The sequence below is a fragment of the Mesoplodon bidens genome, assembly GCF_964165515.1.
Source record: "Mesoplodon bidens genome assembly, chromosome: 7".
NCBI lineage: Eukaryota > Metazoa > Chordata > Mammalia > Artiodactyla > Ziphiidae > Mesoplodon > Mesoplodon bidens.
The window spans coordinates 52,046,994-52,070,713 of record NC_138164.1 but is presented as its reverse complement, the minus strand read 5'-3'; the positions used below and the strand labels follow the sequence as shown (position 1 = coordinate 52,070,713).

The 23,720-nt window shown below is 41.6% G+C and overlaps 2 protein-coding genes across 3 annotated transcripts in view; both read left to right on the top strand.

Annotated features, from left to right (window-relative positions):
* Nucleotides 1-23,720, top strand: part of PARVA (parvin alpha) — a 188,524-nt gene that overhangs the window by 34,797 nt on the left and 130,007 nt on the right. The window lies entirely within an intron of this gene.
* LOC308619871 (STING ER exit protein-like) lies at nucleotides 6,874-8,005 on the top strand. Its single transcript, XM_081239089.1, has one exon. The coding sequence runs from the start codon at nucleotides 6,908-6,910 to the stop codon at nucleotides 7,574-7,576; it is 669 nt and encodes a 222-aa protein (XP_081095215.1). The 5' UTR covers nucleotides 6,874-6,907; the 3' UTR covers nucleotides 7,577-8,005.

Here is a 23,720-nt window from a genome sequence, read left to right as displayed (position 1 = left end):
TTCTTAGTTCAGGGGACTGTTTTGGAGATCAAACGTGATGAGGTATGTAAAGTACTTATTAGAGTGCCTGGCCCGGCATAGGTACTCAATAAATGTTGGCTATTGTTACTAGAATATGAATTAATTTTCTAAGTCTCATGTATAACATTTAATTATCATTTAATTATATAATTGTATAATTAACATTTAATTATACAGCCCACTGGGGACAATAGTTTAGCTGTTTGGATGAACAACTTTTAAAAAATAAATTATATTTTTTTGAACAGTTTCAGATTTACCGAAAATTGTGAGGAGAGTACAGAGAATTCCCATTTACCTGGCATCCAGTTTCCCCTGTTGTTAACATCTTACGTTAGTGTGGCACATTTGTTACAATTAATGAACCAATATCAATATAGAATCATTAACTAGGGTCTGTACTTTATTGCCTTAGTTTTTACCTAAGAACGTCATTTTTCTGTTCCGGGATTCCATCCAGGAAAGCATATTACATTTAACTGTCACACTTTTGTAGGCTCCTCTTGTCTGTGACAAGTTCTCAGACTTCCCTTGTTTTTTTTGTTTGTTTGTTTGTTTTGTTTTTGTTTTTGTTTTTTTGCGGTACGCAGGCCTCTCACCGCTGTGGCTTCTCCCATTGCGGAGCACAGGCTCCGGACGCGCAGGCTCAGTGGCCATGGCTCACGGGCCCAGCCGCTCCGCGGCATGTGGGATCTTCCCCAACTGGGGCACGAACCCGTGTCCCTTGCATTGGCAAGCGGACTCTCAACCACTGTGCCACCAGGGAAGCCCCCTTCCCTTGTTTTTGATGGCAATTTTCAGGAGTACTGGTATTTTGTAGATTTTTTGTAGGATGCCCTGCTATTGGAATTTGTCTGATGTTTCTTTCCTGGTTAGCCTGCAGCTGAACACAGAAATCTGCAGTCAGTGGATCCACGATCCATGATCCACTGACTGCAAATGTCTGTGTTCCCTTAGCTTCAGCACTACAGTGTTATCTTAGCTTCAACATCCATGAAATTAGAATCAAATGTCTGCAGGAAGCCTCAAGCACAGTTTGGAGAATCACGGATGGAGAAGCGGAGTCCAGCCTCCTTGGTGTGGCCTACGAGACCCTTCTCAGTCTGCCCTGCCCACTTCACCAGCCTCCTCTCCCTGCTGGGAGCATCCCAGCTTCACCAAAGTCCCCCAGTAGGTCTGGGCTTTGAGGCATATTGATTCTTCTACCTGGAATGCCTGCCCTCCTTTCTCTGCCTGGCTATTCCTGGCCTCTAAGATCCAGTTTAACTTTCCCCCCTCTCTGATGTCCTTCCCTCTTTCCCTAAGGAGGCTGTCACTGTCCCCGGGGTTCCCTCAAACCTTGTCACATCTCTCTGTATTGTTCTTCTTGGTTCACAGGTCCACCTCTCCCTCTAGGCTGGAAGCTTCTTGAGAGCAGGGACTGAGTCATAATCCTCTCTGTATTCCTCATGCCCAGTGTGAGGCCTGGCACACAGTAGGTGCTCAAGAGATGCTTAGTGAATGACTCTGATATTAGAGAAAGGTGCTGTATCCGTACCAGCCTTAACACAGCACGTTGACTTGATCCTAGGAATGTGGCATGCTCCAATGGATGCGGGATGCCAATAACCAATCCTTGGGTGGTTCTTTTAAAGCTGCTTTCTCCCTGCCCCAGAGGGGTGTGAGTACATGGTGTGAACATGGAAAGGGCCACCAGGGGGCTCCAGGGAGCAGTTCACTGGCCCAGCCAGAGAAGAGGGTTCAGTGGTGGCTTCAGCAGCAAGACTCGAGTCCTGCAGAATCCACAAAGAAAGTGTGTCAAAAGAGAGGTCTGTTTTGCTACTGATGTGCCAGGCTCTGTAGCAAGGACAGGATGTACCAGTCTGTTCTGAAAACATGTGTGGGCCCCGGACCGTCTTTTTTCCCCAGAGGTCTCTGCCTGCAGAAATCAGCACAAAAGATACCAATAGCCAAGAAATAATATTTGCAGGAGCAAATGATCTCATTAGAGCTGCCAGCCGACCTTCACTTTATTCAGATTTCCCAATTTCTGCTTCCACTCCAGCGTTACTAGTTCTCCCTGGATCAGAAACTCTTCATGGATATTCCTAAAGCCAAGATTATCACTGAGAAGCTGGAGCCAGACTCTCAGGGCTTTTTTTGAATTTTATGAGGAGGGGAAAAAACAGCTGAGTTAATCTGAGAGAATGAAGCTTGAATTAGAACTTGGTCTCTGGGGTCAGTAACATCTATTATTTTGTTCTTGTGGCTGATATTACTAACAGTAATAAGAATAAAATAGCCCTTGTGTATTGGGTGCCTACTCCATGCTAGACTTTGGGATGGAGATTCCGCCCATGCCAGGCACTTGCCCTTGGACATCCAGAGGGAATTAGAGCAGCATAATCCCTGCCCATTCTGCTACAAAGATATGAGCTCCACCTCATAGATGAGGAAACTGAGGGTCAGCCACATGAAGTGGTTTGTCAAGGCTAGAAATCAGATTCTCTCTGACTTCAAGACCTGAAGGCTTGTCAGTCACCCAAACACACCCCAAAAGGCTCCTTTTAAGATGCCAGTCATGAAACATGTCTGTGCTCCAGGGGATGGGAAGGGATTATCACAGGAGACAGACATGTATAGGTATTACAAGTAAACCCATCATTAATAAGAATGATAAAAAGGAGGATAATATCTTACATTTCTGGGGCCGTGAGCTTCTTGGAAGTCACGATAGACAAATACAGAGGGATATCTGCTAGAATTTAATGCTATGTGTACTCAGAAGGCTTTTATAGTTTACTTTAAGAGCAAAGTTAAGATGGAACCTCTGAACTCGCACATTTTAAGAGGCGGACTCCTCCTCCTAAGGGTTTTGACCCCCCCACTGCTCATGACCCTCCCACACCCATCTTCTGTTTGGCTTCCCAAACGCGGTTGTGGTCAGGTGAGGTGCCCATCAGACAGTCTCCAGGAAACTGGCACTGGTGGCTCTCTGTCCCGAAGGCTCTCTCACCAGGATTTCTGAGAATGAGATGCTAAATGGTAGAGGCCAGAACCAAACTTGGAGAGCACTCCAGCCCCAGCTGAAAGACATTAATTGTCCATCCACAGCTTTCTTAAATAGGAGAGCATTTGTAACTGGAGAACAAAGCAGTTTCTACACAGAACCATAACTAAAGTAGGATGTGCAAAAACCTCTTGGACTTTTGTCCCACACGATAGCCTAAGTCCCTTTAGAAACCGCCAAGTTTCTCAGGACCAGGTGTGTACCGTGCCCTTGGCCGGGCATCATGCGGCCGTGCCTGGCACATACATCCTCGGCAAGTTCACTTCGCCGCGCTCCGGGACTCACCCTGGGTCATCATGAAGCTATTCATTATTTTTTGTTGTCAAACCTTTGTCAGCATCCTCATCCCCAAAGAAGTGGTTTGTATTCCCTTTGGCGGTATTTGTGACTCTAGTAAATAAGAGATAATTACACTCTGGTTTTAAAATTAAAACACACAGAAAACTAGCAATGCCAGTGAGGAGTTAGGTACATTTTACAGCAGCCTACTTCCCTCGAGCCAACAGACTGAGTTTGCTGTGTTTCATGCAGACTCTGAGGCGTTTGAAGATAAAATTTTATTTTAAGAAGCCTGAAACTCCTTCTCTCTTGCTTCCTTAGTATGAAATAATGCTTCAAATTCTTTTGTATTTTAGCACCTCTGGAGGAATTTAAGGCTCTAAAACTGCGATTAAAATGTGAGCGTTGAGTTGGAAGATTAAATGAGAGAATGTATCAGAAAGCACTTGGAGATGTTTTTATTGCATCATGTTCTTTCTATGTGCATAATGCTTGGATTTGGCAGGAAAGGAAAAAGGCGTTCTTGTCCTGTGGCTGCCGAGAATTTCTTTTTTTCTTTCTTTCTTTTTTTTTGTCCCCCGGTTTGTGCTTGGAAAGTGAAAATATATTCAAGCGAGTCCTTACAAACATTTGATCTTGTTTTCATAAGAAGTGAGAGGAACTGTGAAAAGTGATTTAAAAAGTGGAATTAGATTCTTGACGTCGTTTGGCCAGTGACCCCGTCTGAAGGGTGGGAGAGGAGCTCTGTGCGGTGTGGCTGGCCCTTGATGCCTGTTCACGAACCTCTCATTAGTGGGCCTAGTGGAAGTTGGTGAAGTTTTCCTCCATGGAGGTTTTGGGAGGAGAAGACATCTTCCCATTGTGTCAGAGGAACGAATGCCACAGATTGAGGGGCCGTGCTCTTTTCAGAATGTAAGGCTGGCTGCAGGAACCCACCTGGGCACAGGCGGGCTGGCTTAGCTCTTTGCTTTTCACCCAAGTCCTCCACTCCCACTGCCTTGGTGAGTGATGTGCGGAGGCCAGTAGGGCAGCACTGGGGACTTCAGGACTTGGGGAGAGAGTTTCTCTCTGGCAAGTGAGCCTTTGGCTGCACTTACACAGATGGGCATTTGGGCACTGGACAGCTGTGAACACCCCCAAAAGACATTGTAGGGCCCATGGGAGCAAAGATGGAGTGAGAAACTTGAAACTAGGATTCCAGTATGACAGAGAGGAAAGAGTTAAGTTTTGTGTGCTATAGGCTAAACTTTCTCATAGGGCTTTCATTTCTGTAAATTATAGGAGGAAGCCCTATTTTGACAACCCTGCGTTTAAGACATATCCACCACTTTGACTATTAAGTGGCATTATCTTGCCCTCCCCACTCCCACCCCCACATGTGCTTTGATAACCAGGCAGCACTCCCTGATGTCATCAATACTTAAATTTATTTGGAGGGGTGAGGAGAGTTTTAGCCCTTGGGAAACAATGGCCAGTGTTTACTCTCCAGGGGAATCAGCTTTTACATCATCTGAACCTAAGACATTTTCTGGATTGCAATATATATTATCACAGATCTTAATTTGAGGCGTAAATGTTAGAATAATTTCATTTTGAAATATGGTGGTAGTAAAATTCAGCATTAACATGAGCAGTCAATAATTCAAACTTTTATTTGCTCTTATATCAAAGGAATACCTTTCTGTTCCCACCAGCCGGGGAGGTGGGGAGTCTGGGGGCGGGGGGAGGGGAGAAGATTTAGCGTTTTGCTGATAATCGTATTTTTCAGCCCAATTTGATTTTTTTTCTTAAAGAAGAACTGATTTTTTTCTTTGCAACTGATTTGTTTAATTTCTGAAGTCCACAAGAGTCCCGCATAGCTCCCTGGATCTTTGTGAAAAGGCACATGACCTTTCCCACTAAGCTGCTGGCACTAATCTATGCATGCCTTATTAGGGGCAGAAAGTTTAAAAACTTATGAGAACTGTTTATAATCTCCATTTGTTTCCCCCTTTTAACATCTTAGTGCTTTGGTGAACTGCCCGTTTTGGCAAAGAGGTCTCAAGTGGAATGATTGAGGGGGAATTTTTCCCCTTGGTGGAACTGATTGACTAGCCTATGTGAGCAGCTTTAGAAAACTTTTCATCTGTAGAATAATTTTGGCCATTATGAACATAAATGGCTTTGTCACCCTTTAGCAGGCAGATGGAGCATGCGTTTCACATTATTAACTCAAGGCGGCATCGGGGCTGGTTGAAGCAACTTTCAAGAAAGCAGAGTCTATATGTGCCCATCTTGCTTCCAGTTCCACTGCAAAAGGCAGTGTTCACACTGCCCAGGGTTGTGGAACAGCCCCTTCTGATGGGAATGCTGTGTGACGTGGACCTTGCCAAAAACGAATGGATCATTTACAGGAAATAAGAAGTTAAGGAGGAGGATGAGTCAGTAGACTTCAAAGCAAACCCATTGCCACAGAACTTAAATAATGAATGCCAAGAACTGAGGATTTCATAGACAGCTTCTACAGCTCTCTGTGCAGCTGGAAACTTTGTGTGCAACTCCAGCACTGTCTGCTCTGATGAAGGGTCCCTACTGCTTCTGGGAGGAAGAGGAGATAAGGAGGAAGGAAGGAAAGAAAGGGAGAAAGAGAAGGGCGGGGATGGAAAAGAAAGAAGGGGAGCGATTTGAAAAGAAAGGGAGAGGAAGAAGGATGGATGGGTGGGTGGATGGGCAGATGGAGGGAGGGATGAAGGAGAAGAAAGGAAGAAGAGAGAGATGGAGGGGCAGAGGACAGGGGTGGTCTGAAGGTGGGTAGTTAGTCTGACTTTGCACAAATATGTTTTGCGTGGCAAGTGTCCTGTCCCGTGGGTCTCTGTTTAGCAGATTACTAAAGTCAAAATAAAACTGTGTCTTTTATTTTTATTTATTTATTTTTTTAAACTGTGTCTTTTAAATGCCACTGCGTCATTTATGAGCCCATAGACAAGGGGTTTAAGGAGTTTTCTTTTGGAACTACTTATAATGGAGAACTGTGTTTGAGAAAATTGAGGGCTGGTTCAGATTATAAACACAGTGCAGAGGTCCCTCACTTAAGAAAACTTGTATATCAATGAAATAGATGGATTCGGGAGATTTATGCATATTACAAAAACGTTTTGATCCAGCGATTCCACCTTCAGGAGTTTATTCTTAAGAAATAATTAGACAAGGGTGTGAACACTGTGTGGATAACAGCATCGCCCATACTTGTGAAAACCTTGAAATAAACAATATGTCTAATAAGAGACATTAAATAAATCATGGCGTATGTATATTACATGTATAATATACCATAACATCATTAAAACTACGGTGCAGCTCTATATTATTAACATGGAATGATTTTCACAGTATATTAATTAAAATCTTTTTGGAAAGTATTTATATATTTATATGTGTATATACATTTATATTTCCATTGAACAAAGTCTGGAGGTACGTACCTAAAGTGTTAACAATGGTTGAGGCGCCGCATGAGTGACGTCATTTCTGCACGACTCTTACCTTTGCCTTTTTGTTTTCCGACTGCTGCTCTGAGCTATGCCTAAAGTAGTTTCCCGGTCCGTAGTCTGCTCCGGCACCCGGGACCGGGAGGAGTATGACGACGGCGAGAAGCCCCTCCACGTCTACTACTGTTTATGCGGCCAGATGGTCCTCGTGCTGGACTGTCAGTTGGAGAAATTGCCCATGAGGCCCCGGGATCGGTCCCGTGTGATTGATGCTGCCAAACGCGCCCACAAGTTTTGTAACACAGAAGACGAGGAGACTATTTATCTTCGGAGGCCTGAAGGCATCGAACGACAGTACAGGAAGAAATGTGCAAAGTGCGGGCTGCCACTCTTCTACCAGTCCCAACCGAAGAATGCTCCTGTGACCTTCATTGTGGATGGAGCAGTAGTCAAGTTTGGCCAGGGTTTTGGGAAGACGAGCATATATACTCAGAAACAAGAGCCTCCTAAGAAAGTGATGATGACGAAACTGACTAAAGACATGGGCAAGTTCAGCTCTGTCACTGTGTCTACTATTGATGAAGAGGAAGAGGAGATTGAGGCTAGAGAAGTTGCTGACTTGTATGCGCAGAATGCCAAGGTGATTGAAAAGCAGCTGGAGCGCAAGGGCATGAGCAAGAGGCGGCTGCAGGAGCTGGCTGAACTGGAAGCCAAGAAAGCGAAAATGAAGGGAACCTTGATTGACAACCAGTTCAAATGATCAGGACCTTTCTGTGAACCCAGACTGGAGGCAAGCATTTAGATCAGGAGGAAAAAGAGCGTTTTCTTGACTACATGGACTGGTTCCTACCTTTATGCCCCAGCAGAAGGCTTTACGTGGCTTCCCAGTGATTCTCCTACATTCAGTGAGGTCTTTGAGTCCCTCTGACCTGCTTTCTAGAGATGGATTTTTCTCAATCTTTCTGTGTATAGGCCTTGTGTACTATTTTTTGTCCATTTGAGGTGAACTTCTTCATCTGTGTAGAAGCTCTGTGAATAGATCAGTGCTTCAGTGTGTCTAGTTTCTAAAGGAGCTATTCTTATTCCTTCTTCAAAGTTAATAAAATGTCTAAAGATTTTTGAAAAAAAAAACAGTGGTTGAAACTGGGAAGGTAGGGTTTGGAGTGACTTTAATTTTCTTGTCTGCATTTTCTCATTTTCTACAATGAATATGTATTACTTGCCTAATGTAAAGAACAATTGGTAGGAGAGGGGGATTTTTCAATCTGAGAGTGGATTTATTCAAGCTTTTTTCCCACAGAGAAGGGCCTAAGTTAAGTTTGTGTTTACAGAGTCCCTCCCAATGTTGGAAGGGGAAAAAAAACTTCCCCAAATGTCAAAATCCTATTTCTGGATCCTTTCTGCTTCAATGGCCCTCTGGTGCCAAGCCTTCCTTCTTGCTCATAGCCTGAGCTGAGTCCTCTCAGGTGGCTGGATGCCCTTCCAGCCGGGCAGCACTGGAGGGAGAGTCAGGAAGGCACCTCTGGCTGGGTGATACCCTTTCCTCTGGGTTGGAGACCCACCACGACCAGATTCTAAAAAAATTCTAAAAAAATCACTTATTAGAAAGAAAAAAGAACCCCCAAACTGCCAGTCATTGGAAGGTTCTTGCTGGCATACCCGTCTGGGTCCTGAGGAAAACCAGGAACAGAATTCCTGCCTCATTCTCAGAAATTCTCCAAGGAGATCAGCGTGGGCCCACTGAGAGTCAGATGGGTGTGCGGGCCCCCTCACTGGCTTTTGTTCTCCATGATAGATGCTCCCACTCTCTGGGTGACATGGGTTTTATTCCCTCCTTGTGGGATTGGTGAGGGTGCCCTGGCAGGCCCTGACCACAGGCCTCTGGGGTGTGTCCCTGGATCTTGCTCTTCCATCTGCTTGAGGGCCGTGGTGAACTCTGGGACCACTTCCCACTCTTGTCTTGGTTTCTCTTTGTTGCATCCAGCTGGTCTCATCCCTGGGGCAGGATGGGTGTGGGAGGAGGATGGAGACAGTTGGGATTCTTTAGCGGGTGGGTTGCTGGCCTGGAGCAGAGCCCAGATTTCTCAGCCGTCCCTACCACAGCCTCCCCTGCCCCTAGTTCATGGTTGAGATGTAAGATTCAGTTCTGACTTGATCGGGAGCCAGCACGATGACTGCTTACTTCTCTGTAAGGCAACTGGACCTCACTGGAGGCAAACTTAATCTTTATCCACCATCCACTGGCTTTGTGATCCAGGCAGATCACTTAACATCTCTGAGCCTCTGTTTCCTCATCTGTAAAATTTCAGCTTTATTGGGGGTGGATGTTGTGGGTAGGGGTGGAGAAGACTGAGTACCCTAACATAGGGAACTGCTTCGAATAACACCTTGCACACTATAATAATAATTATTACTACTGTGATAACTGACATTTATTGAACAATACTTTGTGTCAGGTACTTTTATAAACACTTTGCGTGTAGAAATTTACTTAATCCTCACAACAGCCTCTGAAGTAGGTACTAACTAATCCCATTTACAGATGAGAAAATTGAACCATGGAGAAATTGAATAACTTGCCATTAGTAAGTGAATTAGTGAAATAACCAGGCTATGACCAAGAAGTTCTTCTTCTGTTTTTTTTTTTTTTTTTTTTGCAGTACACGGGCCTCTCACTGCTGTGGCCTCTCCCATTGCAGAGCACAGGCTCTGGTCGCGCAGGCCCAGCGGCCATGGCTCATGGGCCCAGCCGCTCCGCGGCATGTGGGATCCTCCCGGACCGGGGCACGAACCCGTGTCCCCTGGCCACTAGGGAAGCCCACCCCCCTTTTTTTTAATTGTAAAATACACATAACATAAAATGTACCGTCTTAATGGTGTTCAAGTTCACAGTGCAGTGGTGTTCACTACGTTCACACTGCTGCGCAGCTGATCTACAGAATTCTTTTCATCTTGCAAAACTGAAACTCTATACCCATTAAACAGCAACTCCCCATTTTCTCCTCCCCCCAGACCCTGGAAACCACCATTCTACTTTCTGTCCTATGAATTTGACTATATACCTCATATAAGTAGAATCATTCAGTATTTGTCTTTTTGCGACTGGCTTATTTCACTTCGCATAATGTTCTTAAGGCTTATCTTTGTAGTTGCACGTGTCAGAATTTCCTTCCTTTTTGAGGCTGAATAATATTCCATTGCATAACTGACAAAGGATCAATCTCCAAAATTTACAAGCAGCTCATGCAGCTCAATATCAAAAAAATAAACAACACAATCCAAAAACGGGCAGAAGACCTAAATAGACATTTCTCCAAAGAAGATATACAGATTGCCAACAAACACATGAAAGAATGCTCAACATCATTCATCATTAGAGAAATGCAAATCAAAACTACAATGCGGTATCACCTCACACCAGTCAGAATGGCCACCATCAAAAAATCTACAAACACTAAATGCTGGAGAGGGTGTGGAGAAAAGGGAACCCTCTCACACTGTTGGTGGGAATGTAAATTGATACAGCCACTATGGAGAACAGTATGGAGGTTCCTTAAAAAACTAAAAATAGAACTACCATATGACCCAGCAGTCCCCCTACTGGGCATATACCCTGAGAAAACCATAATTCAAAAAGAGTCATGTACCACAATGTTCATTGCAGCTCTATTTACAATAGCCAGGACATGGAAGCAACCTAAGTGTCCATCAACAGTTGAATGGATAAAGAAGATTTGGCACATATATACAATGGAATATTACTCAGCCATAAAAAGAAACGAAATTGGGTCACTTGTAGAGACGTGGATGCACCTAGAGACTGTCATCAGAGTGAAGTAAGTTTAGAAAGAGAAAAACAAATACCGTATGCTAACACATATATATGGAATCTAAAAAACAGGAAAATAGTTCTGAAGAACCCAGGGGCAGGGCAGGAATAAAGATACAGACATAGAGAATGGACTTGAGGACACGGGGAGGGGGAAGTGTAAGCTGGAACGAAGTGAGAGAGTGGCATGGACATATATACACTACCAAATGTAAAATAGATAGCTAGTGGGAAGCAGCCACATAGCACAGGGAGATGAGCTCAGTGCTTTGTGACCACCTAGAGGGGTGGGATAGGGAGGGTGGGAGGCAGACGCAAGAGGGAGGAGATATGGGGATATATGTATACGTATAGCTGGTTCACTTTGTTATACAGCAGAAACCAGCACACCATTGTAAAGCAATTATACTCCAATAAAGATGTAAATAAATAAATAAATAAATATATGCCTATAAAAAATATTCCATTACGTATATATACACACTTTGCTTACCCATTCATCTGTCCCTGGACATTTGGCTATTGTGAATAATGCTGTTGTGAACATAGATATATATGTTTGAGTTCCCGCTTTCAATTCTTTTGGACATACACCCAGAAGTGGAATTGCTGGGTAAAATGGTAAGTCTATTTCTGATTTCTTGAGGAACCACCATACTGTTTTCCATAGTGGTTGTACAATTTTATGTTCCCACCAGTAGTGCATAAGGATTGCAATATTTCCACGTCCTCCCCAACACATGCTAGTTCTTGTTTTTTTCATAGTAGGCATCCTAGTGGGTGTGAGGTGGTATCTCATTGTGGTTTTGATGTGCACTTCCCTCACGTTAGAGATGTGAGCTTCTTTTCACATGCTCATTGGCCATTTGTGTATCTTTGGAGAAATGTCTATCAAGGTCTTTGCCCATTTTTTAATCACATTTTTTTTGTCGTTGTTAAGTTATAGGAGCTTTTAATATATTCTGGATATTAACCCCTTATCAGATACCTGATTTACAAATATTTTCTTCCATTCTGTGGGATGCCACTTCACTCTGTTGATGCTGTCCTTTGATGCACAGAAGTATTAAGTTTGATGTAGTTCAATTTTTCTATTTTTTTTTTTTAACTTTTGTTGCCTTCACTTTTGGTGCCTTAGCAAAACAAGGAATTCTTTTGGGTGATCTATAGTTGAGGCAACATGAGGGAAGAAGCAAATTCTACCCATTTTGTTTGGAAAAGTAAGGCGTGAAGACAGAAGCCAGCACCCTGCATGGTGTTGAGTGGTGCGGAGAGACTTAATAACAAAAAAAAAGTAGGAAACTGTAACTAAGGGGAGGCAGTTTGGGATTGGTTCCCAGCCCAAAATGGAGAGAAAAAAAGAGCCTAAGAATACTGTATAAGCAGACACTATTTGAGGCAGAAACAAGAAAGAGTCCTCAAGGGCTGAGAGCCAGAGAGTCCAAATAAGAATAAAAAATTAGGAGAAGATGGGGAACTGATGGGCCTTTGACAATCTAAAGGGGGAAAAAGGTGGTGTGCATTAGGGAAGGAATTATTGGGTTGAAATTTGAGCAGGGAAGTTGAAAAATTCTTCTGGCTGGGGAAGAGGGAGATTCTACTGACTGGGGGGAAATGGATTTTACAACAGTAGAGGAGAAAAAGCAGGACAGAGAGGAAGTGAGGCTGCTAATTAAGAGAGAGGGAGGGCTTTTCAGAGACCCAAGGAAATGACTGCAGAGCTAAATTCTTAGTCCCTTTCAGCCTTCCCTGTAAGGGGTTCCAGTAACAATGAGTTGGGCACAGCCAGAGTAGGCGAGGAAACAGGAGGCATGGGAGCACTAAAGAGCGTGCAGAGAAATATCTGAAGCCCATGCACACCCTTTGGTTTCTGTTATTTATTTTAAAAATGGCAAGAACTGTACCGCGGCAGGAAAAACCCTGGCCACGATTGCTGCTGCAGACCCCTGAACGGTGCGGGAAGCCTTCAGTGTCTGAGGCAAGCAAACTTCAAACAGCAGCAGCCTGGCCAGAAGACAACTCCACAAGCCAGGAGAGGGTTCAGCTGGAAAGAGCACTGTGCTGGGAGTTGAGAGGCCTGATGCAGCCCAGCTTGGCCGAGAATTCACTCTGCTTCGTTGATTCCTCACATCTCCGTCTAGAAAACAAAGGCCACAGCTAGCTGATCGTAGTTTCAGAGAGGCAAAGAGTCTTATTCAGATCTCAAGTGAATGAGCTCAAGTAATGGGGGTTTAGTTTAAGGATGTACGTGGACAAGAAGTCTGAAAAAATAGACAAGGCAGACCAGAGGCGGAGCAGACACCACAGGAGAGCTGGACCTTAAGGAGGAAGAACATGAAGGGTGCTCAGAACCTAAGGCAGCAGGAGAGGCCTCATTGGTAGAAGTTTCTGGACTGTCAGTCTGGTGTCCTGCCACTAACGTGACTCTGTTCTGTTCTCTTGCTACCAGAGGGCTTCCTGACCCTCCTCTCTGGATCTTTTCTCTCCATCTTTGCTTCTGCTTGAAGTAAGGATTGTTCTGTGGGCTCTGATCCTGAGCCCAAGACTTGTTCTTAGTGGAAGAAGAAGATGATGAAGATGATAATAGCAGCTAACATTTATTGAGTGCCTACTCTGTGCCAGGCACTGTTCTAAGCACATTATAGGTCTTAAATCACATCATCTTCTTACCAACCTTATGGGGCAAGAACCATCATTATCCCCAGTTGGAAAAAGCTGAGGCCCAGTGAAGCAGTTTCCCATGGTCACACAGCTAGTAAGTGTCATAACCAGCGTTCAGGTCCAGGCAGAAACTCCAGAGCCTGTGCTCTGCATACCACCCCACTGCTCCCAGCAAGGATGGAAGGAGTGAGCTGCTAGAGGTCTTCAATTCCTGTTTCCCTCAATGGTCACCCAAACAGCGGTCAACTGTCTATTCTTATCCACCTGTTTAGGACTTTTTTGGGGGGTATTTTGCAATCTGTACCAGCTCTGAGGGGTGGTCCTATCCTGAATTTACTGTGTGTTACATCTTGATGGACTCAGGTGTTTCCCGTTATGAACTGCTTGACATGGGATGGTCAGGGAGGTGGGCTGGCAAGAGAGGTGACTGAGGATCTGATTCAATACAAAGAATGGCACAGACAAAGGCATCCAAGCATGGTAACAGAAGGATTACCAACGTCTCAGCCCTATTAGGAAATCTAGGCAAAGATGTGGGACTAGAATTGAGGATGAGGGTGGTGGTGGTGGCCATTAAGCCACAAGAATGAATGAACTTTCCTAAGGAGGGTGTACAACGTGGAGACTCCGACTACGTTTATCAGATTCTTGCTCTGCAAGTCTAAATACCAGATGAATCCCAACAATAGATTTTTTTTTAATTTGCCTTTTTTCCTATTTTTGTAATGATTGCAGAATAGTTTTGCTGAAATGGACTTCACGTGGTCTTAGGATATCCACCAGGGCATATCTCACTGCCCACCTCTTAATACCTAACTGCCCAGGCCATGCTTTATAGACAGGCTGGTGACAATTGCAAGGGCAGTTAGAAATCAAGCACTTGTTGGCAATGATCTAGGTGTAGTGCTTTTAGTCAGTTACATATTTCAGTGGGAAAAAATGGCTTAAGATCTTCAACTGGAATTGTACAAATATAGTTTGTACACTCCATTCCTTAATCCACAAAATAAAAGGACAGACCAGAAGGATGCGTTCCCAAAGTATTGGGGCTGATCAAATCTTTTTCTGATTATGTTCTTTTGGAGTTTAACTATCTAAGCTCTAGAAATATGGGAACAGGACAGGCCTGGAACATTCTGCATTGAGTAGTTCGGGATCCACTGATAGAATTCAAAGTCTTACCAGGGGGCTGTGCAAGCCAGATGCTGCTGCTTTAACTTGACTTTTCCCTGCATTTGGAGAGTGCCCCAGCCAGGTAAGGGCTTCTACTCACAATCATCATCTTCTGTGTATAATTTGAAATATTTTACACTGTGCTTCCATTTAGGATTCTTACACTTTTTTTTAACTTAAAAATTGTTCCATATTTACACATATATCCATAGATCTGTTTACGTGATCACTTACAGTTTTTAATAACTTCATGGAATCCTGTTGGATTGCTATACTGAATTTGCTTAATGTTCCCCTGGATTGGACATTTAAACCGATTCGATTTTGGTTTTTATTAATATGCTGTTAGAAACTTTGTTCACGTTGTTTCTTCCTTTCTCTCTCTTTTTTCCTTTTGAATATTTCCTTGGGAATATAGTCCCAAAGAAGAATTAAGGATCAGAGGTTTTATAGCTCTTGTTCCATAGCGTCAGACAGCCTGCGGAAACACTGGAGTCATTCACAGTGCCCCCAGCGATGGTTGAGCACACTTGTTCCCGACAGCTCTGCCAGTATTGTTCTATCATTGTCTCTTATGCTGTTTTTAAGTAGGTATACAGTTATTTTAATTCATATTTCTTAAATTATTAGTGAGGTGGAACATCTTCCCATGGGTTGGTCTATCAGGTACATTTCCAGGGAACAGAATGCGTATATAAAGTGGCTGGCACAGGTTACTGCTTAATAATGTTCTTTCTCTCTCCCTCTTTTCCTTTTCCCTCATTAGTCATTGGTCAAATAGGGTGTCATTACTGATGACAGTATGCTTATATCACAATATAAGATTTCATTCCTATTTTGGATCATAAATATTTATCCGTTATATCTATAATAATTTAAAACTTTCTTTTGCTCCCTTTATATTTGTTTTATTAGTTTTTATTAAGGAGACTTTATTTTTTATTATTTTTTTATTGAAGTATAGTTGATTTACAATGTTGTGTTAATTACCGCTGTACAGCAAAGTGATTCTCTTATACTTATATATATACATTCTTTTTTTATATTCTTTTCCATTATGGTTTTCATAGGATATTGAATATAGTTCTCTGTGCTGTACAGCAGGACCTTGTTGTTTATCCGTCCTATATATAACAGCTTACATCTGCTAACCCCAACCTCCCACTCCATCCTTCTCCCAACCCCCTCCCCCTTGGCAACCACCAGTCTGTTCTCTATGTCTGTGATTCTGTTTCTGTTTCATAGATAAGTTCATTTGTGTCATATTTTAGGTTCCACATATAAGTGGTATCATATGGCATTTGTCTTTCTCTTTCTTACTTCACTTAGTGTGATAATCTCTAGTTGAATCCATGTTGCTGCAAATGGCATTATTTTGTTCTTTTTTATGGCTGAGTAGTATTCCACTGTATATATGTACCACATCTTCTTTATCCATTCATCTGTCAATGGACATTTAGGTTGTTTCCATGTCTTGTCTATTGTGAATAGTGCTTCTATGAACATAGGGGTGCATGTATCTTCTTTAATTATAGTTTTATCCAGATATATGCCCAGGATTGGGATTACTGGATCATATGGTAATTCTGTTTTCAGTTCCCTGAGGAAACTCCATACTGTTTTCCACAGTGGCTGCACCAACTTACATTCCCACCAACAGTGTAGGAGGGTTCCCTTTTCTCCACACCCTCTCCAGCATTTAGTGTTTGTAGATTTTTTGATGATGGCTATTCTGACTGGTGTGAGGTGGTACCTCATTGTAGTTTTGATTTGCATTTCTCTAATTATTAGCGATGTTGAGCATCCTTTTGTGTGCCTATTGGCCATCTATATGTCTTCTTTGGAGAAATGTCTATGTCTTCTTCCCATTTTTGGATAGGGTTGTTTGTTTGTTTTTGTTGTTGAGTTGTATGAGCTGTTTGTATATTTTGGAAATTAAGCCCTTGTTGGTCGCATCATTTGCAAATATCTTCTGCCACTCTGTAAGTTTTCTTTTCATTTTGTTTATGGTTTCCTTTGCTGCGCAAAAACCTGTAAGTCTGATTAAGTCCCATTTGTTTATTTTTGCTTTTATTTCTATTGCCTTGGGAGACTGACATAAGAAAACATTGGTATGATTTATGTTAGAAAATGTTTTGCCTATGTTCTCTTCTAGGAGTTTTATGGTGTTATGTCTTATGTTCAAGTCTTGAAGCCATTTTGAGTTTATTTTTGTATATGGTGAGAGGGTATATTCTAACTTCATTGATTTACATGCAGCTGTCCAACTTTCCCAACACCACTTGCTGAAGAGACTGTCTTTTTCCCATTGTATATTCTTGCCTCCTTTGTTGAAGATTAATTGACCATAAGTGTGTGGGTTTACTTCTGGGCTTGCTATTCTGTTCCATTGATCCATATGTCTGTTTTTGTTCCAGTACCACACTGTTTTGATTACTGTAGCTTTGTAGTATTGTCTGAAGTCTGGGAGAGTTATGCCTCCTGTTTTGTTCTTTTTCCTCAGGATTGCTTTAGCAATTCTGGGTCTTTTATGGTACTGTATAAATTTTAGGATTATTTGTTATAGTTCTGTGAAAAATTTCATGGGTAACTTGATAGGGATTGCATTAAATCTGTAGATTGCTTTGGGTAGTATGGCCATTTTAACAATGTTGATTCTTCCAATCCAAGAGCATGGGATATCTTTTCATTTCCTTAATTTCCTTTATTAATGTTTTATAGTTCTCAGAATACAAATCTTTCACCTCCTTTGTCAGGTTTATTCCTATGTATTTTATTTTTGGGGGTATGGTTTTAAAAGGTATTGTTTTTTTTACGTTCCCTTTCTGATACTTCATTGTTGGTGTAAAGAAATGCAACCAATTTCTGTATGTTAATCTTGTATCCTGCTACTTTGCTGAATCCGTTTATCAGTTCTAGTAGTTTTGTGTGGAGTTTTTAGGGTTTTCTATATATAGTATCATATCATCTGCATATAATGACAATTTTACCTCTTCCCTTTCAATTTGGATATATTTTATTTCTTTTTCTTGTCTAATTGCTGTGGCTAGGACTTCCAATACTGTGTTGAATAGAAGAGGTGAGAGTGGGCGTCCTTGTCTTGTTCCAGGTTTTAGTGGGAAGGCTTTCAGCTTTTCCCCATTGAGTACTATATTAGCTGCGGGTTTGTCATAAATAGCTTTTATTATCTTGAGATATGTTCCCTTTATACCCACTTTGGTAAGAGTTTTTATTACGAATAAAATGGACGTTGAATTTTGTCACATGCTTGTTCTGCATCTATTGAGATGATCCTTGTGGTTTTTGTCTTTTCTTTTGTTTATGTGGGGTATCACATTGACTGATTTGTATATGTTGAACCATCCATGTGAACTTGGGATGAATCCCACTTGGTTGTGGTGTATGATCTTTTTTATGTGTTGTTGGATTCAGTCTGCTAATATTTTGTTGAAAAATTTTAGGAGACTTTAAATAGACTTCAAAATATTTGAATCTACCTCCCTCCTGCCTTATAATACTATTTAGTCTGTCAATAGTCATGAAGTCATCTCTCAGCTATAGCTGGGATAAATACCCTTTTTTTAAAATGACCAATTTGGAAAGTATTGTCATGTTTGGTAAGTTATGGATATAATCTACTTTCCTTCTTATTGATACCAGATTGTTCCACCAGCATTTATTAAATGGTGATTCTGTCATCCATTTATTGTGATTCTTAGTTTTTTGTTTGTTTGTTTGCTTGCTTGCTGTATCCTAAGAACTTATATGTGCTTAAATTCATCTCTGGAATCACTATTTTATTGGAGTCTTTGTCCTGGCTTTGATCCCACAAAATTCAGTTTTGATGAAGATCACTTTATAATATATCCTTAAATTTGATTATTACATCCTCCAATCTTCTTTGGTATTATTGTGTATTTAGTTTTCCTTATCAATTTTGCTAGTGATTAATCACATACTAGAGCAGGCTCACAGGAATTTAATTGTTCTTATGTTAATCTGTTTTTTGTTTTATAGACTAATGTTAGTGATATTACTCTAAATTTTCTAAATCAGGAGCAATGGCTGTAACTTTGTTTATTTAGGTATTTCTTTATTTTTCTTCCCATTGTGGTTTTATCATTTTTACTTCACTACATATCTTATTCATCTAGATTTGTAGATTCTCAACTATTTTGTTTTTTTTCAGTATTGGGGATAGTACCATTTTTCACTGCCTTTTCTAGCTCTACATCATTGGTGTGCATTGGATTGTTCTTTGCATTTTCTATTTACACTATTGTATCATCTGCAAAAAAGTGGTATTTCTATTTCTGCCTTTCCTGTATTTATTCTCTATTTCTTGTTCATCTTGTCCTGCAATCTTTTTTACTATGACCTCCAATAGAGGTGCTGAGAGGATCATCTTAGACCTCTGCCTGTGTTTGCAAAGTAAAGCCCCCAGGACTGCGCTAGCCACTACAGTTAGCAGCTACTAGCCACTGGTGGATATTTAAATTCAAATAAACTAAAAATTAAGTAAAATTTAAAAATCAGTTTTTCTATCTTCGTAGGATAGCTCATATTGTTTGTTTTTGAAACGTTTCCCCTTTCTGTCTGTAGGATATTATTTGTGATTTATTAAACTACATTCTTGAGTAAGACAGTCCTATAATTCCAAAACACCCCCGCCGCCCACCGTGTCACCCTCATTAGTGTTCAATCAAGATCTTATTTACTTCCTAATATGAGTTGTATAACATATCTTGTCTATATTTTAAAATAGTTTATGTAACTGTTATGTGAAAATTTAGTGATGTTCTCCTGAGAATCCATTAGGGGCTTCTTTTAGAAATGTATGGCGGGAACAAAATTTTCCCTAACAGTTCCTCTGATATGAGTCTCTTCATGTTTTTAATTTTTTATTCAACATAATTAGCTCAGCAAGCACCATTGAATCTAAACTTCTGGTGAAACACTAGGCAAAGTGCTGGATGACAACATGAATGTGACATTGGCGATCAAAAAGAAGGAGGATTTTCACGCTCCCTCTTCATTGGATTCTTCAAGTCTTCCCCCTACCCTTCAACCCCCCTGCCCCACTGGACTCCCCAACATGAGTCACCAGGTCAGTCTCCTCATCTCCCCACCCCCGTCCCTTGACCTCATTACCTCTTCCCAACTCCGAGTTTCTTGTGCAGAGAATGCCCTTTTCCTCTTCACCTCTCATTCACCCTGAGGACCCACCCAAAGTTCCTGTCTTTGCGATTTTCCCTGAGTGATTTCTCTCTGCTCTCATCTTAATGTATTCCTCGAGTGTGTCATTCTTTTTGGCAAATAACTATTCACATCCTTGTCATATTATCTAATTATCTTCTGTGTCATTATGTACATGTCATATGTCTAATATCCCTGTAGGGGTGGGCGTGGAGGGAGATTTCAGGTCTTCTGTTTCTTTTGTTTAGCAAACAGAGTCCAGGATATAGAGCTGAGTGTGTAGCAGGTATTAAGAGATACTTGTTGAATAAGTATTTTGATAAATTAAGGAATCTCACTTCGTTACCAGGCAAAACCAGTAAAATCTGTGGCCAGGGGCAGGTTTTATTAGCTTTAGTAAACTGGTATAACCTATTAGGAGAAAAAGGCAAAGGAGATTCCATAAAGGACCATACTCATCTTCCAAGTTTGTTAATTCAGCCACTGTTTCCCCTTCACTCAACAGATAACTCTTGAGTACCTCCTATGTGCTAGATGTGGGAGATACAGGGTTGAACAAAGTCAACGTGGTCCCTGGCTTCATGGTATTCACATTCTAGCAGGGGAGATTGGTATTAAACCAGGAAACCAACAAATACATAATTCCAAATTGTACTAAGTGCTATAAAGGAAAGAGAAGGTTATGGACAGTTAATGTTAGCCTGGGTGGTCGATCAGGGCCTCGGTCAGATTAGGAAGTGACATTTAAGCTGAAGGACTGGTAATTAGCCAAGTGAAGCCAAGTAAAGAAGCTAGACAGAGGGAACAGCATGTTCAAAGGCTCTGAAGCATGAAAGAGCTTAGTGGGTTTGAGACACAGTCAAAGGTCAGTGTGTGACTGGAGCACCGTGAATAAAGGGGAAATTGATATGGTTGAGGCAGATCCAGATCCAAAAGTACTTGGGTTTTAGGCCATCTGATGTACATGTTAGAGATTTTTCTAAGCCAATATATGTGCCCGCTACTGCTCCAAGCAATATACATATATTATCTTATTTAGTACTGAGAACATCCATATTATGTAGGTACTTTTATTATGCCCATTTTCCAATTGAGGAAAACAAAGCTCAGAGGTGTTAAGCAACTAGCCTAGGGGTCACACAGAATGCTGGTGAAGTGGTCAATATAGAACCAGGTTGTCTTGAGCCTCCAGAGCCCAAGTTCTGACCGCTGGGTGGCTGACGGAGTTGGGCGGTATAGGAGCAGGCAGATAAATTAGGGGGCTCCTTCAGCAGTCCAGGTGAGAGGCCAGAGCTTGGACCAGGGGATGCTGTGTAATTGGGGGAGAAATCAGTAGTTTGGAGTCAGGGCAAGAAGAGAGAAAGGGAAATATGATATAAGGGAATAGATATATATGCTTTACTTAGACTTTTTTAAAAGGCTTTGAAATCTCGTTTTAAAGAATTTAGAATTTAGAAAAGAAACAAATTAACCAGCAAAAGCATAGCATAAAAATTAGGATCAGAAATGCAGTACAAATCAGACTAATAAAGCAAGTTTTTTTGTTTTTTTTTTTAAATTGGTATAGTGGAAAAGAAGAAAATAAGTGATAAAGGAAATATAATTATTATAAAAGAAGTGGGCCATTTGTATGGAATATCATTTATAACTCCTTGCTAAGTTAGCTAACCAAGCTGAAAAGATAACTTAAGTCCAGTGAGATAATGAAATTGGTCAACAGTTTATTGTCATGAGATCTGATATGAGATCTATGCCCTCCGTGGGGCCCATTCTTTTTCTTTTTCCCCCTCTTCTTTCCCTGTCTGTTGAAGTCTGACCAGTCTCCATGATCCTGTTCAAATCCCTTCCTAAAATAGAAAAATGAAACCATCGACATGTATACATGATTATTTTAGCCCAAATCAGCAATTACCATCAGTAGAGACAGCCTTGCCGTAGTACAAGCAAAGGTTACGTTATGTTCAGCCTTTTCTGTTGGAGAGAGCAAAGATGGGTTTCATCTGCTTTAGAAATGCTTTCTACCACAACAGATGTATTTTTTAAAAAACCAAGTTCTGTACCATAAAAATTATCTAGAAACGTTTATCATATGGATTACCAAGTGGGCTGAATAAAATTAGAAGGAAGCATCTAAGGGCGAATTTAGGTTATAAACGTTTAGGTAAAAACGTCAAGTTATAGCTGCTGTGCTGCTCGCTTTTATTCTCTTGAGAAAAGGTGAATGACAATGGTGAGAAGTAAATTACTGTCAGGTTCTCCAACTGAGATGTGAGGAAACCTGTTTCCGGTTTCCAGTGAGCAGGACTGTGTCTATCTAGGTGTGTGCCCAGAAGCTCCTCTACTGACAGGGCAGGAGAGGGAGGAAGAACCCCTGGGAGTGGCTGCCAGGTCCCACCTCATGTCCGTCTACTCCAAAGCTTCCTCCTCCTGGGGGAAGTCTCCCCAGCTGTGGAAAACTTCACACCTGAGACAGGGCTTACTACCAGCCTATGGGACCTCCCTTAGAGAGCCAGCAGCTCTTCTCCATGGACCAATTGCTCTCTATGAGGGGGGGTTGGGAAACTTGCAGAACAGTGGCGGAAGATGAATAGAGAAGTTGGGCAAAAATGGAGCCTCAAGCTGTGTGCATTAGGCATTGCCAGGTTACAATGTCTGCATCGTAATCGAAAGCATTTTCGCTTTCATATATCAAGTTCAGGCCACTCGAGTTCCCTTTTCCATATAGAGTCCCTATGTGAAAGGAAGGAAGGAAGGTAAGGTAAGAAGAGGGAAGAAGAGAAGCAGCAGAGAGGATGGATAACTAGATGCTAACACTAGGCCGTTCAGTTATTCATTCACGCACTCTTTTTTTTTCCACTTATTCAGCTTTATTTTCTTGAGCTTTTTTTTTCTTTTTTTATATCTTTATTGGAGTATAATTGCTTTACAATGGTGTGTTCGTTTCTGCTTTATAACAAAGTGAATCAGCTATACATATACATACCTTCCCATATCTCTTCCCTCTTGCGTCTCCCTCCCTCCCATCCTCCCTATCCCACCCCTCTAGGTGATCACAAAACACCGAGATGATCTCCCTGTGCTATGCGGCTGCTTCCCACTAGCTATCTATTTTACGTTTGGTAGTGTATATATGTCCATGCCACTCTCTCACTTTGTCACAGCTTACCCTTCCCCCTCCCCATATCCTCAAGTCCATTCTCTAGTAGGTCTGTGTCTTTATTCCTGCCTTACCCCTAGGTTCTTCATGACATTATTTTTTCTTCTTAAATTCCATATATATGTGTTAGCATATGGTATTTGTCTTTCTCTTTCTGACTTACTTCACTCTGTATGACAGACTCTAGGTCCATCCACCTCATTACAAATAGCTCAATTTCATTTCTTTTTATGGCTGAGTAATATTCCATTGTATATATGTGCCAAATCTTCTTTATCCATTCATCCGACGATGGACACTTAGGTTGTTTCCATCTCCTGGCTATTGTAAATAGAGCTGCAATGAACATTTTGGTACATGGCTCTTTTTGAATTATGGTTTTCTCAGGGTATAGGCCCAGTAGGGGGATTGCTGGGTCATATGGTAGTTCTATTTGCAGTTTTTTAAGGAACCTCCATACTGTTCTCCATAGTGGCTGTACCAATTCACATTCCCACCAGCAGTGCAAGAGTGTTCCCTTTTCTCCACACCCTCTCCAGCATTTATTGTTTCTAGATTTTTTGACGATGGCCATTCTGACTGGTGTGAGATGATATCTCGTTGTAGTTTTGATTTGCATTTCTCTAATGATTAATGATGTTGAGCATTCTTTCATGTGTTTGTTGGCAGTCTGTATATCTTCTTTGGAGAAATGTCTATTTAGGTCTTCTCCCCATTTTTGGATTGGGTTGTTTGTCTTTTTGTTATTGAGCTGCATGACCTGCTTGGAAATTTTGGAGATTAATCCTTTGTCAGTTGCTTCATTTGCAAATATTTTCTCCCATTCTGAGGGTTGTCTTTTGGTCTTGTTTATGGTTTCCTTTGCTGTGCAAATCTTTGAAGTTTCAT

Bases quoted from the DNA above. Each gene is read 5' to 3' on its own strand.
- LOC308619871 (XM_081239089.1), top strand. From the start codon at position 6,908: ATGCCTAAAGTAGTTTCCCGGTCCGTAGTCTGCTCCGGCACCCGGGAC.